Source organism: Struthio camelus, chromosome 17, assembly GCF_040807025.1.
Source record: "Struthio camelus isolate bStrCam1 chromosome 17, bStrCam1.hap1, whole genome shotgun sequence".
NCBI lineage: Eukaryota > Metazoa > Chordata > Aves > Struthioniformes > Struthionidae > Struthio > Struthio camelus.
In genome coordinates, this window is record NC_090958.1 from 19,944,769 (window position 1) to 19,956,473 (window position 11,705).

General features: G+C 71.9%; 2 protein-coding genes across 3 annotated transcripts; one reads left to right on the top strand and one right to left on the bottom strand.

Moving 5' to 3' along the window:
• Window positions 1-278: 278 nt before the first annotated feature.
• CRYBB1 (crystallin beta B1) lies at window positions 279-5,499 on the bottom strand. 2 transcript variants are annotated; one of them, XM_068911256.1, is made up of 6 exons: window positions 5,063-5,499; window positions 1,977-2,124; window positions 1,467-1,585; window positions 903-1,035; window positions 669-811; window positions 279-492 (listed from the first exon to the last, which is right to left on the bottom strand). In XM_068911256.1, exons 2-6 carry the CDS (start codon window positions 2,103-2,105, stop codon window positions 312-314), a joined length of 705 nt encoding a protein of 234 aa, XP_068767357.1. In that variant the 5' UTR covers window positions 2,106-2,124; window positions 5,063-5,499; the 3' UTR covers window positions 279-311. The 2 variants fall into 2 exon arrangements, with proteins under 2 accessions (XP_068767357.1, XP_068767356.1); XM_068911255.1 differs by having other exon boundaries at window positions 3,473-5,499.
• On the top strand, window positions 385-9,080 carry CRYBA4 (crystallin beta A4). The gene is made up of 6 exons (XM_068911257.1): window positions 385-449; window positions 7,168-7,217; window positions 7,410-7,528; window positions 8,209-8,350; window positions 8,548-8,690; window positions 8,836-9,080. The coding sequence occupies exons 2-6, from the start codon at window positions 7,179-7,181 to the stop codon at window positions 8,981-8,983; spliced, it is 591 nt and encodes a 196-aa protein (XP_068767358.1). The 5' UTR covers window positions 385-449; window positions 7,168-7,178; the 3' UTR covers window positions 8,984-9,080.
• Window positions 9,081-11,705: the final 2,625 nt, after the last annotated feature.

Below are 11,705 nucleotides of genomic sequence, written 5' to 3' on the forward strand. Positions count from 1 at the left end.
GGTGACGCAGCCTGTCCGCTCCTGGCCAAGGCTTGGCCTTCTGCACGGCCCCGGCGAACCCTCGCGGGCCTCCGCAGCCGCCCCTGCGCCCCGGCGCTGCTGGAGCATCGTGGCGCTGCGCGCGCCTGCGCCGCCCCGGGCCCCGCGCGCGCCAGGCTCTCAGGCGGCGCGCCTCTTCCGAGATTTTTTTAATTTGCGTCACAACGTGGAGTACATCGGGTGACTGTGCAATGTACAGGGAAAGTGCTGCGAGGGCGGGCGCGGAGCGGCCAGGGGGGCGGCGGCGGCGGCGCCGGCCGGCGGGCGCGCGCTCAGTCGGAGGGCGCCTCGGGGGTGACGAAGGCGCCTTTCTGATCCCACTGCATGTCCCGGATGCGCCGGATGGACTGGATCTGGGGCTGGTAGGCGGACCACTCGTTCCAGTGCCGGAAGTCGCCGCTCTCAAAGAGGTACTGGTAGCCCCTGTAGCCGGGGTACTGGTACCCGACCCAGCTGCGGGCAGAGCAAGCGGAGAGCGCGTGAGGGACGTGGCCGGGCTGCGAGCCGCCGGCGTGAGCGCGGGGCTGCGCGGCCGTGCCGGCGCGAGCCTTGGCGTCCCCGCGGCGCTGCCCGTGACGCGAGCCGCCCGCCCCGGCCCCCCGGCCCCTGCTCCCGCGCCGGCCGCTTACGTCCCGTTGGGCACCTTCACGCTGCCCACGCGGTCGCAGAAGCCGTAAGCCCAGAGGCTGGGCACGTCGTCCTCCTGGATCTCCATCTTGTTGCCCTTGAAGTCAGCGGACTCGTACAGGGAGATTCGGTGCTCCTCGGCCTCCTGGGGACGGCAGCGGGGAAGGGCCGGGCTGAGCGGCCGCGGCGGCAGGGGGCCGGGGGCCGCGGAGCGGAGGGGGCCGGGGGCCGCTCACCATGCGGATGGGGCGCAGGGACAGGAGGCAGTCGCTCCGGTAGCTGCTGGACCAGGTGTCCCAGCGCGGGTACTCGCCCTTCTCCAGGATGAACATCTCCCCGCGCAGATTGGCCTGCTCGTAGGCCACCCAGCTGGGGAGAGGGCAGGACGAGGGGTTCAGCGCCGCCGTGCCAGCCCCCCCCTCCAACGCCGGCCCCGGCTTCTCCCCGGGGAAGCCCTGCGGGGCTGCGGGCGCCGGCGGTCGGTGGCCCCCAGGGCCGCCCCGCTCTCCGCCGTGCCCCCTCGCTAGCTCGGCTGCGGTTTCGTCTAGTGCGAGTGCCCGCGCGCGCCCGCTAGCAGTGGGGAAAGGAAAAAAAAAAAAAAAAGTTGGTGTTTTGGGGAGAGGTGGATATACCAGTATTTTAATAACAGTTTTGCCGTTGGTGGTGCGTGCTGCCGTTCAAAGGGGGTGACCAGGCCGAGCGCGGGGCCGTGGTGGCCGTGCCCTGCGCAGCCTCTCCCGAGCGTTCCCGGCGTCCCAGACCCTCCGGCCGCAGCCCGGGTGGGGGGGGGCGTCACTCACGGTCCGGAGATGACGATGACGCTGCGCACCCGGTCGAAGCCGCGGTCGGCCAGGTTGAGGCACTCGCCGGTGAACTCCATCTGCCGCCCCTGGAAGTTCTCCTGCTCGAAGACGACGACCTGGCGGCGGAGGGGAGGCTCGGGGGGGCGGCGCCACGGCGGGCAGGGGGCTCCCGCCTGCCGCGGGCCCCCGCAGGGCTTTCCCGGGGCTGCGGCCGTGCGGTGGCTGCAGCTTGCTGGCGGGTGCCGGGGGCGTTCGCTGCCGCCAGCCCTGCGCCCGCTCCGCGGTGCACGCTCCGCCGCGGGTGCCGGCCCCGTCCTCGCCGTCCCCCCGCCGCCCGCCCGCCCGCCCGCCCCGCGCTCCCCTCTCCTCCTCCGGCGCTTTGCACCGGCCCCACCGCGGCCGCGGGCAGAGCGGCTCCGAAACCAGCGGCCGCGAGGTTTCCCCGTCGCGGTCTTGCTCCCTGCAGGCGGGTGCTCTGCAGGGCCGCCGCCGCCGCGCCGGGCTCACCCGGAAGGCCTCCGCGGAGGGCTCCTCGCCCTTGCTGTTGGTGACGGGAGCAGGGTCCGGGCCGGGGGCCGGCGCCGCGGCCGCCTTCTCCTTGTCCTCGGCAGCGGCGGTTTTCGTGGTGTCAGACATGGCGGCGTTCAGCTCCGGTCTGCAAAACGGCACCGAGATGCCGAGATGCCGCTCGCAGGCGAGCGGGTCCGGCGAATGCACCGGCCGGCACCGGCCCTCGCTCCTGCCTCGCGCGTGGCACCCGCTGCCGCTCCCGGGTCTGTCGGCCTCTTTGGCCGCGAGAGCCCCGGCCGGCCCTGCCGCTGCAAGGCCGCTCCGAGCCCCGGGCCAGCGCCGGCTGCCTCGGCCGGGGCCGCGCAGGGGAGCCGGGGCCGCCGGGCCGGGCGTGCGTGGCAGCCGGGCTCCGCAGACGCCGCGTGGCGGCGTGCCCCTCTCCGCGTCCACCGCTCGGGGCAGCCCTGCGCGATGCCGCGCGGCGGCGGGATGCTGCAGCGCCGCGCCGGGCTCCCGGGCGCTCTGCCACGCGGCGGCGGCGAGCCCTCGCGTGCCCCCCGCTCGGCCATGCCGTCGAGCAGCTCGCGGCACCTCCTGCCCTCTGCCTTCCTCCCGCTGCCACTGCCCGGCGGGCTCAGCGCGGCTCGGCACGATGCCCAGCAGGCTCGGTGCGGCTCAGCGCGGCTCGGCACGGCACCCGGCGGGCTCGGCTCAGCTTGGCACAGTGCCTAGCAGCCTCAGCACAGCTTGGCATGGCTCGGCACAGCTCAGTACGGCTCAGCACAGCACCCGGTGGGCTCAGCACGGCTCGGCATGGCTCAGCGCAGCTTGGCACACCAGCCGGTGGGCTCAGCACGGCGCATCACAGCGCCCAGCAGGCTCGGCACAGCTCGGCATGGTGCCCGGCAGGCTCGGCACAGCTTGGCATGGTGCCCAGCAGGCTCGGCACGGCTCAGCACGGCACCCGGCAGGCTCAGCATGGCTCGGCACAGCACCCAGCAGGCTCAGCATGGCTCGGCACAGGCTTGGCATGGCTTGGCATGGCACCCGGCAGGCTCAGCACGGCTCAGCATGGTGCCCGGCAGGCTTGGCATGGTTCAGCACGGTGTCCAGCACGGCTCAGCACGGCTCAGCACAGTGCCTGGCAGGCTTAGCATGGCTCGGCATGGCACCCAGCAGGCTCAGCAAGGCTCGGCACGGTGCCCGGCAGGCTCAGCACAGCTCAGCACGGTGCCCAGCAGGCTTGGCACAGCACCTGGCAGGCTCAGCACGGCTCGACACGGCGCCTGGCAGGCTCGGCACAGCTTGGCATGGCTCGGCACAGCACCCAGCGGGCTCAGCACAGCTCGGCACGGCGCCTAGTGGGCTCAGCACAGCTCGGCATGGCTCTGCACAGCTCCCGGCACAGCTCGGCACGGCTCGGCACGGCTCAGCATGGCTCGCGGCACAGCTCACCCCTGCCAGCCCTGTGCTCAGGGACTTTGTCCTCTTACCTGGGCAGCTGCTGCTTCTTGTTGGAGGGAGCGGGCTTGTGCTTGGGGGCGCCGCGCGGCCCCTGCTTTATAGCCTGGCAAGGGCAGACCCCCCGGGCGGGCGCACAAAGGATGTGCTGGCTCATCGGCGCCCGCCGGCCGCCCAGTCATCACATCGTGCAAAGCGAGCTGGAAGCCTCTGCCCGGCCCCGTGCCCAGCCGCTGAACCCAGCAATTCCTTTGTGCCGGCCACAACAGAAGGCCTGACGGTGCCGCTTTGCGGGGCGCCAGCAGCCCCCGCGCGTGGGGACACCCCGCCAGGGCATATATAGGGCCTCTCGCGCGCCCGCGCCAGCGCCCAGCCGTCTCGTGCCCTCCCCGCCTGGCACCCCCCAACCTGTGCAGCCGGCTGCCGGCTCCTGCTGCAGCCAGTCCCACGGGCTGCTCCGTGCAGAGCTCCGCAGGATGCCCCATGCACGGCCCCACGGGACACTCCGTGTATGGCCCCACGGGCTGCTCCGAGCACAGCCCCACGGGACACTCCGAGCACAGCCCCACGGGACACTCCATGTATGGCCCCACGGGCTGCTCCGAGCACAGCCCCACGGGACACTCCGTGCACAGCCCCACGGGACACTCCGTGCACGGCCCCACGGGCTGCTCCATGCACGGCCCCATGGGATGCCCCATGCATGGCCCCTCGTGCTCAGCCCCATGGGATGCCCTGTACCCAGCCCTATGGGCTGCCCCACTCATTGCCCCGCGGGCTGCCCATCCCCAGCCCCAGACCCCACTGCCCACCGGGGGAGCAGGATCCTGGCACAGCACGGGGCTGCCGGGGGCTGCCGTGGGGGCCGGGGTTTCTGTCCCCATGTGCTGCAGCCAGAGCTCCTGATGGGGCCGGGCACCGTGTCAGCAGTGAAGATGGGGGCACCGAGACGTGGCTTTGCGATGAACCCCTGCGCTGGGGCCAGCCTCTCGGCTTCCTCTTTTTTCCCCTTTAAACGCAACGGATCTTGCTTTAAACATCACTGCATACCAGAAAACACCCCGAGTGCTCTGCCCTCAAGATGCCAGGATGCGACTTCTAAATGTTTTGAAATGCCCAAGGGTCCCCCCACCCCAACCAAAGCGTAATTGCAGCTGGCAGGATCTGAAACGACTCAGGCTGTGCAAAGGGTGCTTTCCTTCGCAGCGAGCACGGCGGGCCAGCGCACCGGGCTATGCCAGGCATCACAAAGTGCAGGCAGCGGGAGGGGCGGGGGGGCGGCCGGGGGCCCGGCGGCTCGTGCTGCTCCTCGCGCCCCCTGCCCTGCGGCCGCAGTTTCGTGCCCTGTCCCCGCGGCTGCGCCTGGAGGCGCCGGCAGGACCTGCCCTCGGCTCCGCGCGGCCGGGCTCCGGGCAGCTGCTCTGCGCGGTGCCCGCGTGAGCCTGTTTATTGCTCCAGGACCCGCACGTTTATTTTCTGCCAGGGCTTTGGAAGCTGCCCAGCGCCGCGGTCGCGCGAGCCGCAGCCGGCCAGCCCCGGCAGGCGCCGAGCGCTCGGAGCCGTCACGCGGCGGCTGCCGTTTGAGGGCGTCCCCAGCACTAAGCGCTAGCCGTCTGCCCTACCTCCCAAAACGCAGAGCTAAAAGCGTTTATTGATGGCCGCTTTCCCCGCGTTCTTATGGACCGTCCTGTCGTGGCCCTCACGGCACGGCCTGCTGCCGCTGCTGCCGCTCCGTTTGCTCCTGCCAGTCGGGTTTCTTGTCTCTATGGTGGCCGGATACTTCATGGTTCTTTTCTTCCAAATGACGTTCATTTTCGTGTTCGTTAGACAATTTTTTCTATTTTAAGCTGCCTTCGCTGCCTCTGGGAGGCGGGGTGGTGTTTCACGCGCTGCGCCTTGCCCCGGCGGCGCAGCGCTAACCAGCCGTCCCGCTGCTGCTCCCGCTTCTCTGTCTCCCTTTCTCCCAGCCGGCGGCAGCTTTCCGATTTGGGCGCTGTGGAGCTGCGCGGAGCTGCCGGCCGGGGTGCCGAGCCCCGGGCAGGGTCCCCGCGCCGGGCCGGGAGAGCGGGGGCCCCGCCGCTTGCCCGCCGCCGGGGCGCGGGAGCCGGGGCGCCGTCTCTGCGCATCAGCTCCGCGGCAGCGTCGCCTTTGTTCGGCCCCGGAGCCTCCTCCCGCCCCGTGTGCTGAGTTAGGGGTTTCACAGCGCTCGCCGGGTCCCTGTCTCTACCCGCAGGCTATAAAAGCCGCGCGGAGGCCCCCGGGCCGGGTCAGCGCCCCGCCAGCCGCCGCCGCCGCCGGCCCCAGGTAAGCGCGGGGGGCGCTGCCGGCAGCATCGGCGCGGCGGGGGCAGCCCGGGGCCGCGGCGGGGGGACCGCGGCGGCATCTCCCTCCGGAGAGCGCCCCGAGCGCGCCCCGCACCGGCACCGGCACCGCGGGCTGCTCGGCGAGGGGCGGCCGGGGGCAGGGGCTGCGAGGCGCACGACCGTTTTGCAGGCAGCAGCGAAACCTGCTCGCGTCGGAGCGAAGGACGGGCGCCGGTGCCCAGAGCCGCGGGCGGCGGGCGAAGGAGGCCCGCGGCCCCGGCGCCTGCTGCTTCTGCCCCTGCAGCCGGGGGGCTTCGGCCCGGGCCGTGCCCCGGCTCCGGCGTGCAGGGCCCCCGGCTCCAGCGCCGCCTCCCGCCCCCGCAGGCGGAGGGACGGGCATGCACCCGGCCCCCGCGCCCCAGCACGCAGCGTGGCGTCCCGGGCCGAGCCCTGCGGCGCCGGGGGCCGTGCGGTCGCAGCCTCCGCCTGCGCACTGGCACCGCTGCACCGAAGCCCGGGTGCGGGACGCAGAGGCACCGCCTGCCCTGGGACGCTGCTCGGGGGGTCGCGCAGGGAGGCCGGGGGCGGGGGGGAACGCGGTGTTGGGCTCTGTGCAGGCACGGCGAGGCCGGCGGGCTGAGCATGCGGCACGCAGCACACAGCATGCAGCACATAGCACGTGGCACGCAGGACATGGCACACAGCATGCAGCACATAGCACGTGGCACGCAGCATGAAGGACATGGCACACAGCATGCAGCACATAGCATGTGGCACGCAGCACGCAGGACATGGCACACAGCATGCAGCACATAGCATGTGGCACGCAGCACGCAGGACATGGCACACAGCACGCAGGACATGGCACACAGCATGCAGCACATAGCATGTGGCACGCAGCACGCAGGACATGGCACACAGCACGCAGGACATGGCACACAGCATGCAGCACATAGCATGTGGCACGCAGCACGCAGGACATGGCACACAGCACGCAGGACATGGCACACAGCATGCAGCACATAGCATGTGGCACGCAGCACGCAGGACATGGCACACAGCATGCAGCACATAGCATGTGGCACGCAGCACGCAGGACATGGCACACAGCACGCAGGACATGGCACACAGCATGCAGCACATAGCATGTGGCACGCAGCATGCATCGCATGGCACACAGCACGCAGCACATGGCACGCAGCACGCAGCACATGGTGTGCAGCACATGGTGTGCAGCACAGCATGCAGCATGCAGCACACAGCGCACGGCATGCAGCACGTGGCACACAGCACACAGGCTTCGCCGAGGGCTGGGGCAGGAGGCTCCGGTCCTTCCAGCCCCGTCCCTGCCGGCTGCCGGTGGGCAACCCCGCAGCAGCTCGCGGGCAGACTTTGATGGTGCGGTTTCCCCCTGGCCCGCGCAGGCAGAGCCGCGATGACCCCCAGCTGCAGGAGCTCCTCCGGGCTCTGGAAGGTAGGGGTTGGGGAGACGGGGCTGCGGGCAGGGCACCAACGCGCCGCTCTGCTGCCCGGACGCGGGGACGCGCCGCCGCCTCGGGGCCTCTCCGGGGAGCCGGAGCCCGCCTGCCTGGCTCTGCCGCGCCGGGGGCAGCTGGGGAGCCCGGCTCCGCACCGCGCGGTCCCCGACGCCGGCCTCCTTCCGCAGATCACGGTGTGGGACGAGCCCTTCTTCCAGGGCAGGAGACAGGAGTTCACGGCCGCCTGCGACAGCATCGCCGAGCGCGGCTTCAGCACCGTCCGCTCCCTCAAGATCGAGAGCGGGGCGTGAGTGCAGATCGCGCCGAGGGCTGCGTCCTGCGAGAAACCATCCCGCTCCCGGCCCTGCCCTGCTGGGCAAGCCGCGGCCATGGGGCGAGCGAGGGGGCGCAGGGCGGGCAGCCGGCGTCATCGGCGGGAGCCCCCGTGCCGTGCAGAGCTGTGCTGCACCGCGCAGTGCCGTGCTGCGCTGCATCGTGCCACGCAGTGCTGTGCTGCACCGTGCCATGCTACGCCGTGCTGTGCCACGCCATGCTGTGCAGCGCCATGCTGCAGTGTGCCATGCCGTGCTGCACTGGGCAGTGCTGTGCGGTGCCATGCTATGCAACGCTGCACCGTGCCATGCTATGCAACGCTGCACCGTGCTGTGCCACGCTGCACCATGCTGCACTGCACTGTGCTGTGCCGTGCTGTGCTATGCGGCGCTGCACCGTGCCGTGCCACGCTGCGCTGCACTGCACTGTGCCGTGCCGTGCTATGCGATGCTGCACCGTGCCGTGCCACACTGCACCATGCTGCGCTGCACTGTGCTGTGCCGTGCTGTGCTATGCAATGCTGCACCGTGCCGTGCCACGCTGCACCACGCTGCACTGCACCGTGCCGTGCCACGCTGCACCACGCTGCGCTGTGCCGTGCCATGCCGTGCCCCGCCGTGCATTGCCATGCTGACCCTCCACCTCCGCCGGCAGCTGGGCAGGCTTCGAGCACAGCGACTTCCAGGGGCAGCAGTTCGTGCTGGAGCGCGGCGAGTATCCCTGCTGGGAGGCCTGGAGCGGCAGCAACGCCTACCACGTGCCGAGGATGTGCTCCTTCCGGCCCATCGCCGGCGCCGTGAGTAACCCGGCAGCCTCGGGGCCGCCCCGGGCCGGGCAGCGCCGGGCAGGGCCGCGCGGGGCGGGCGGCGGGGACGCAGCGGGAGGTCGCCCGCTCCGGCGGCCGCGAGCCCGGGGCTCGGCTCTGCGGGGGCAGCGGGGCCGGCGGTGGGCCGGGGCCGGGGCCACGGCGCTCTGCCGCTCTCGGTGCTGCAGGATCGCCGGGAGAGCAGGCTGACGCTCTACGAGCAGGAGAACTTCCTGGGGCGGAAAGGGGAGCTGTGGGACGACTGCCCCTCGCTGCCGGCCCTGGGCTGGGGCAGCAGCGCCGTCGGCTCCTTCCACGTCCGCTCGGGCGCGTGAGTACCCGCGGCCTCGCGCCGCCGCCCCGGGAGCGACGGGGGCTTGCAGCCCGGCCCAGGGCGCCGTCGCGTGCGGGGTGCCGGCCCCGCGGGGCGGCCTCCGCTCCCGGCGCTGCCACGCTGCCGCTTTCCTCCTCCGCAGCTGGGTGGGCTCGCAGTACCCCGGCTACCGCGGCTTCCAGTACATCCTGGAGCGCGACAGCCACGCGGGCAGGTACGCGCACGTCCGCCAGTGGGGCTCCCACGCCCAGACGTGCCAGATCCAGTCCATCCGCAGGGTGCAGCCCTGAGCGGCCGGCTCCGCGGCCGCCTCCTCCCCGCGCCGCGCTCCGGGGCCCGGGCGCCCACCTGCCCGCCCGCGAGGCTCAATAAAGGTTTGACTGTCCCACCCGGCAGGCTGAGCGTTGCGGGGAGGTGCGGGGCGCGCGGCCGCCGGCGGTGCGCGAGGGCAGAGCGGGGCTCTGCGGGCCCAGGACGGGCGGAGCAGGGGCTGCCCCGGCCCCGCGGCACGGCGCCGGCGGGCGAAGCCTCCGCGGGGAGGTTCGGGAGCGCGGCGGGCGGGCGGCCTGCAGGGCGAGCTGCTCTCGCCTCCGTGAGCAGCCGGGCACGGGGCTCTCCGGGGGCACCAGCCCACCACCGCCCCGCTGGGCTGGGCCAGGGCCCGCGCCGGGCACGGCTGCGTCTCCAGCAAGGCTGAGGAGGACACCATGTGGCCACTGCTGAGCCTGAGCCCTGCTTGAGCGCTGGAAAAAGCCGCAGGATGCGGCAGGCTGGAGGTGCAGACCAGTGCATGCATGCGTGCCCCTCCACCCCCACACACCGGTGCATGCACATGGACCCCCACACACTGGTGCATGCATGCACACCCCTTCACCCCCCCCCCACACACACACACCGGTGCATGCACACGGACCCCCACACACTGGTGCATGCATGCGCACCCCTCCACCACCCCCCCCCCACACACACCGGTGCATGCACACGGACCCCCACACACTGGTGCATGCATGCACACCCCTTCACCCCCCCCCCCCACACACACACCGGTACATGCACAGGGACCCCCACACACTGGTGCATGCATGCGCACCCCTCCACCCCCCCCCCCACACACACACCGGTGCATGCACACGGACCCCCACACACTGGTGCATGCATGCGCACCCCTGCACCCCACACACCAGTGCATGCAGCGCACCCCCACACACTGGTGCATGCATGCGTGCCCCTCCATCCCCACACACCAGTGCATGCATGCACGCGCACCCCCCCCCCCGCACACTGGTGCATGCATGTGCACCCCTTCACCCCCCCCCCCACACACACCGGTACATGCACACGGACCCCCACACACTGGTGCATGCATGTGCACCCCCGCACACCGGTGCATGCATGCACACCCCTCCGCCCCCACACACCGGTGCATGTGTGCGCAACCCCCCCCCCCCCCACCGGTGCATGCACACCCCTGCACACCGGTGCATGTATGCACACCCCTGCACCCCGCACACCAGTGCATGCACGCGCACCCCCCGCACACCGGTGCATGCATGCGCACCCTTCCACCCCCACACACCGGTGCATGCACGCGCACCCCCACACACTGGTGCATGCACACCCCTGCACACCAGTGCATGCATGCACACCCCTGCACCCCTGCACAGCCGTGCACCCTCGCACAACCGCGCATACCTGTGCACCCTTGTGCACCCCCTCGTGCGCTCCTGCTCTCCATGGCAGTGTGTGCCGACCAGCGGCTTCACCGCGCCGTCGCAGCCTGGACGGAGCCCCCAGCCCATGGCAGAGCGGGGCGAAGCCCCTGCACGCCGCAAAGCCGCAAGAGCAGGGCCCTGGGAGGCGCCCGGCTGCCGAGGCACGCAGCGGGAAAGCTGGGGAAATGCAGTGCTTTCGGGGACTGTTGATAAAACCACGTTCTTCAGCTCATGAGAAAATAGCAATTAACTCAAGTTGGAAATGCATCAGGAAAGGACCGGTTTGGACAAATTCCTCATTTCAGAAGAGCTCTGGAGGAAAAGGTTAGGTGCTATTAAAATGTCCCATTACCGGCGTTTCCACCAGAAGGACCTCCGTCGGAGACGATGCGCTCCGCAGGCAGGGATCCTCTCCGCAGGGAACAAGAAGTTTGGGCACGGGCTGGGTGAAACGCCGCTGCCGGCCCCGAACAAAAGCACGTGGGGCGGTGAGCCAGCGAGACCTGCGGGAGGAGCAGCGTGTCGGTCCCCAGTGGGAGTGGGAGCGGGAGCGGGAGCAGGAGCCTTCTCCCCACGGGGCGCCCGGCGCGGGGCCGGCGCGGCAGGACCCTGGGAGCCCGAACCCGCCGGCAGGCCGCAGGGAGCCGGGAGCCGGCCGGGGAGCCGAGGGGCCCTGGGGGGCCGCCGGCCCCCACCACACCCGTGCAGGGGAGGAGCGGAGGGGCCGCCCGCAGCCCCCGCGCCCGCCCCGCCGGCCCGCTCGCCCGGCCTCCCCCCGGCGCCCACGCGTGGGCAGGAGCCGCGAGCGGCAGCGCGCAGCCCCCAGCAGCGGCGCCCCTCTCCCCTCGGCTGCCGGCCCCTCTCCCCTCTCCCCTCGGCTGACGGCCCCTCTCCCCTCTCCCCCACAGCTGGCAGCCCCTCTCCCCTCTCCCCCATGGCTGACGGCCCCTCTCCCCTCTCCCCCCACAGCTGGCAGCCCCTCTCCCCTCTCCCCCACGGCTGACGGCCCCTCTCCCCTCTCCCCCCACAGCTGGCAGCCCCTCTCCCCTCTCCCCCTCGGCTGCCGGCCCCTCTCCCCTCTCCCCTCGGCTGACGGCCCCTCTCCCCTCTCCCCCACGGCTGGCGGCCCCTCTCCCCTCTCCCCCACGGCTGGCAGCTCCTCTCCCCTCTCCCCCCACCGCTGACGGCCCCTCTCCCCTCTCCCCCCATAGCTGGCAGCCCCTCTCCCCTCTCCCCTTGGCTGCCGGCCCCTTTCCCCTCTCCCCCCACAGCTGACGGCCCCTCTCCCCTCTCCCCCTCG

Bases quoted from the DNA above. Each gene is read 5' to 3' on its own strand.
- CRYBB1 (XM_068911255.1), bottom strand. From the start codon at position 3,597: ATGAGCCAGCACATCCTTTGTGCGCCCGCCCGGGGGGTCTGCCCTTGC. The intron at 1,586-1,976 runs GTGAGCCCGGCG...CTCCGCCGCCAG, and splicing joins CCTCCGCGGAGGCCTTCCGG to GTCGTCGTCTTCGAGCAGGA. The intron at 812-902 runs GTGAGCGGCCCC...TGCCGTCCCCAG, and splicing joins CCCTGCGCCCCATCCGCATG to GAGGCCGAGGAGCACCGAAT.
- CRYBA4 (XM_068911257.1), top strand. From the start codon at position 7,179: ATGACCCCCAGCTGCAGGAGCTCCTCCGGGCTCTGGAAG. The intron at 8,351-8,547 runs GTGAGTAACCCG...TCGGTGCTGCAG, and splicing joins TCCGGCCCATCGCCGGCGCC to GATCGCCGGGAGAGCAGGCT. The intron at 8,691-8,835 runs GTGAGTACCCGC...CCTCCTCCGCAG, and splicing joins TTCCACGTCCGCTCGGGCGC to CTGGGTGGGCTCGCAGTACC.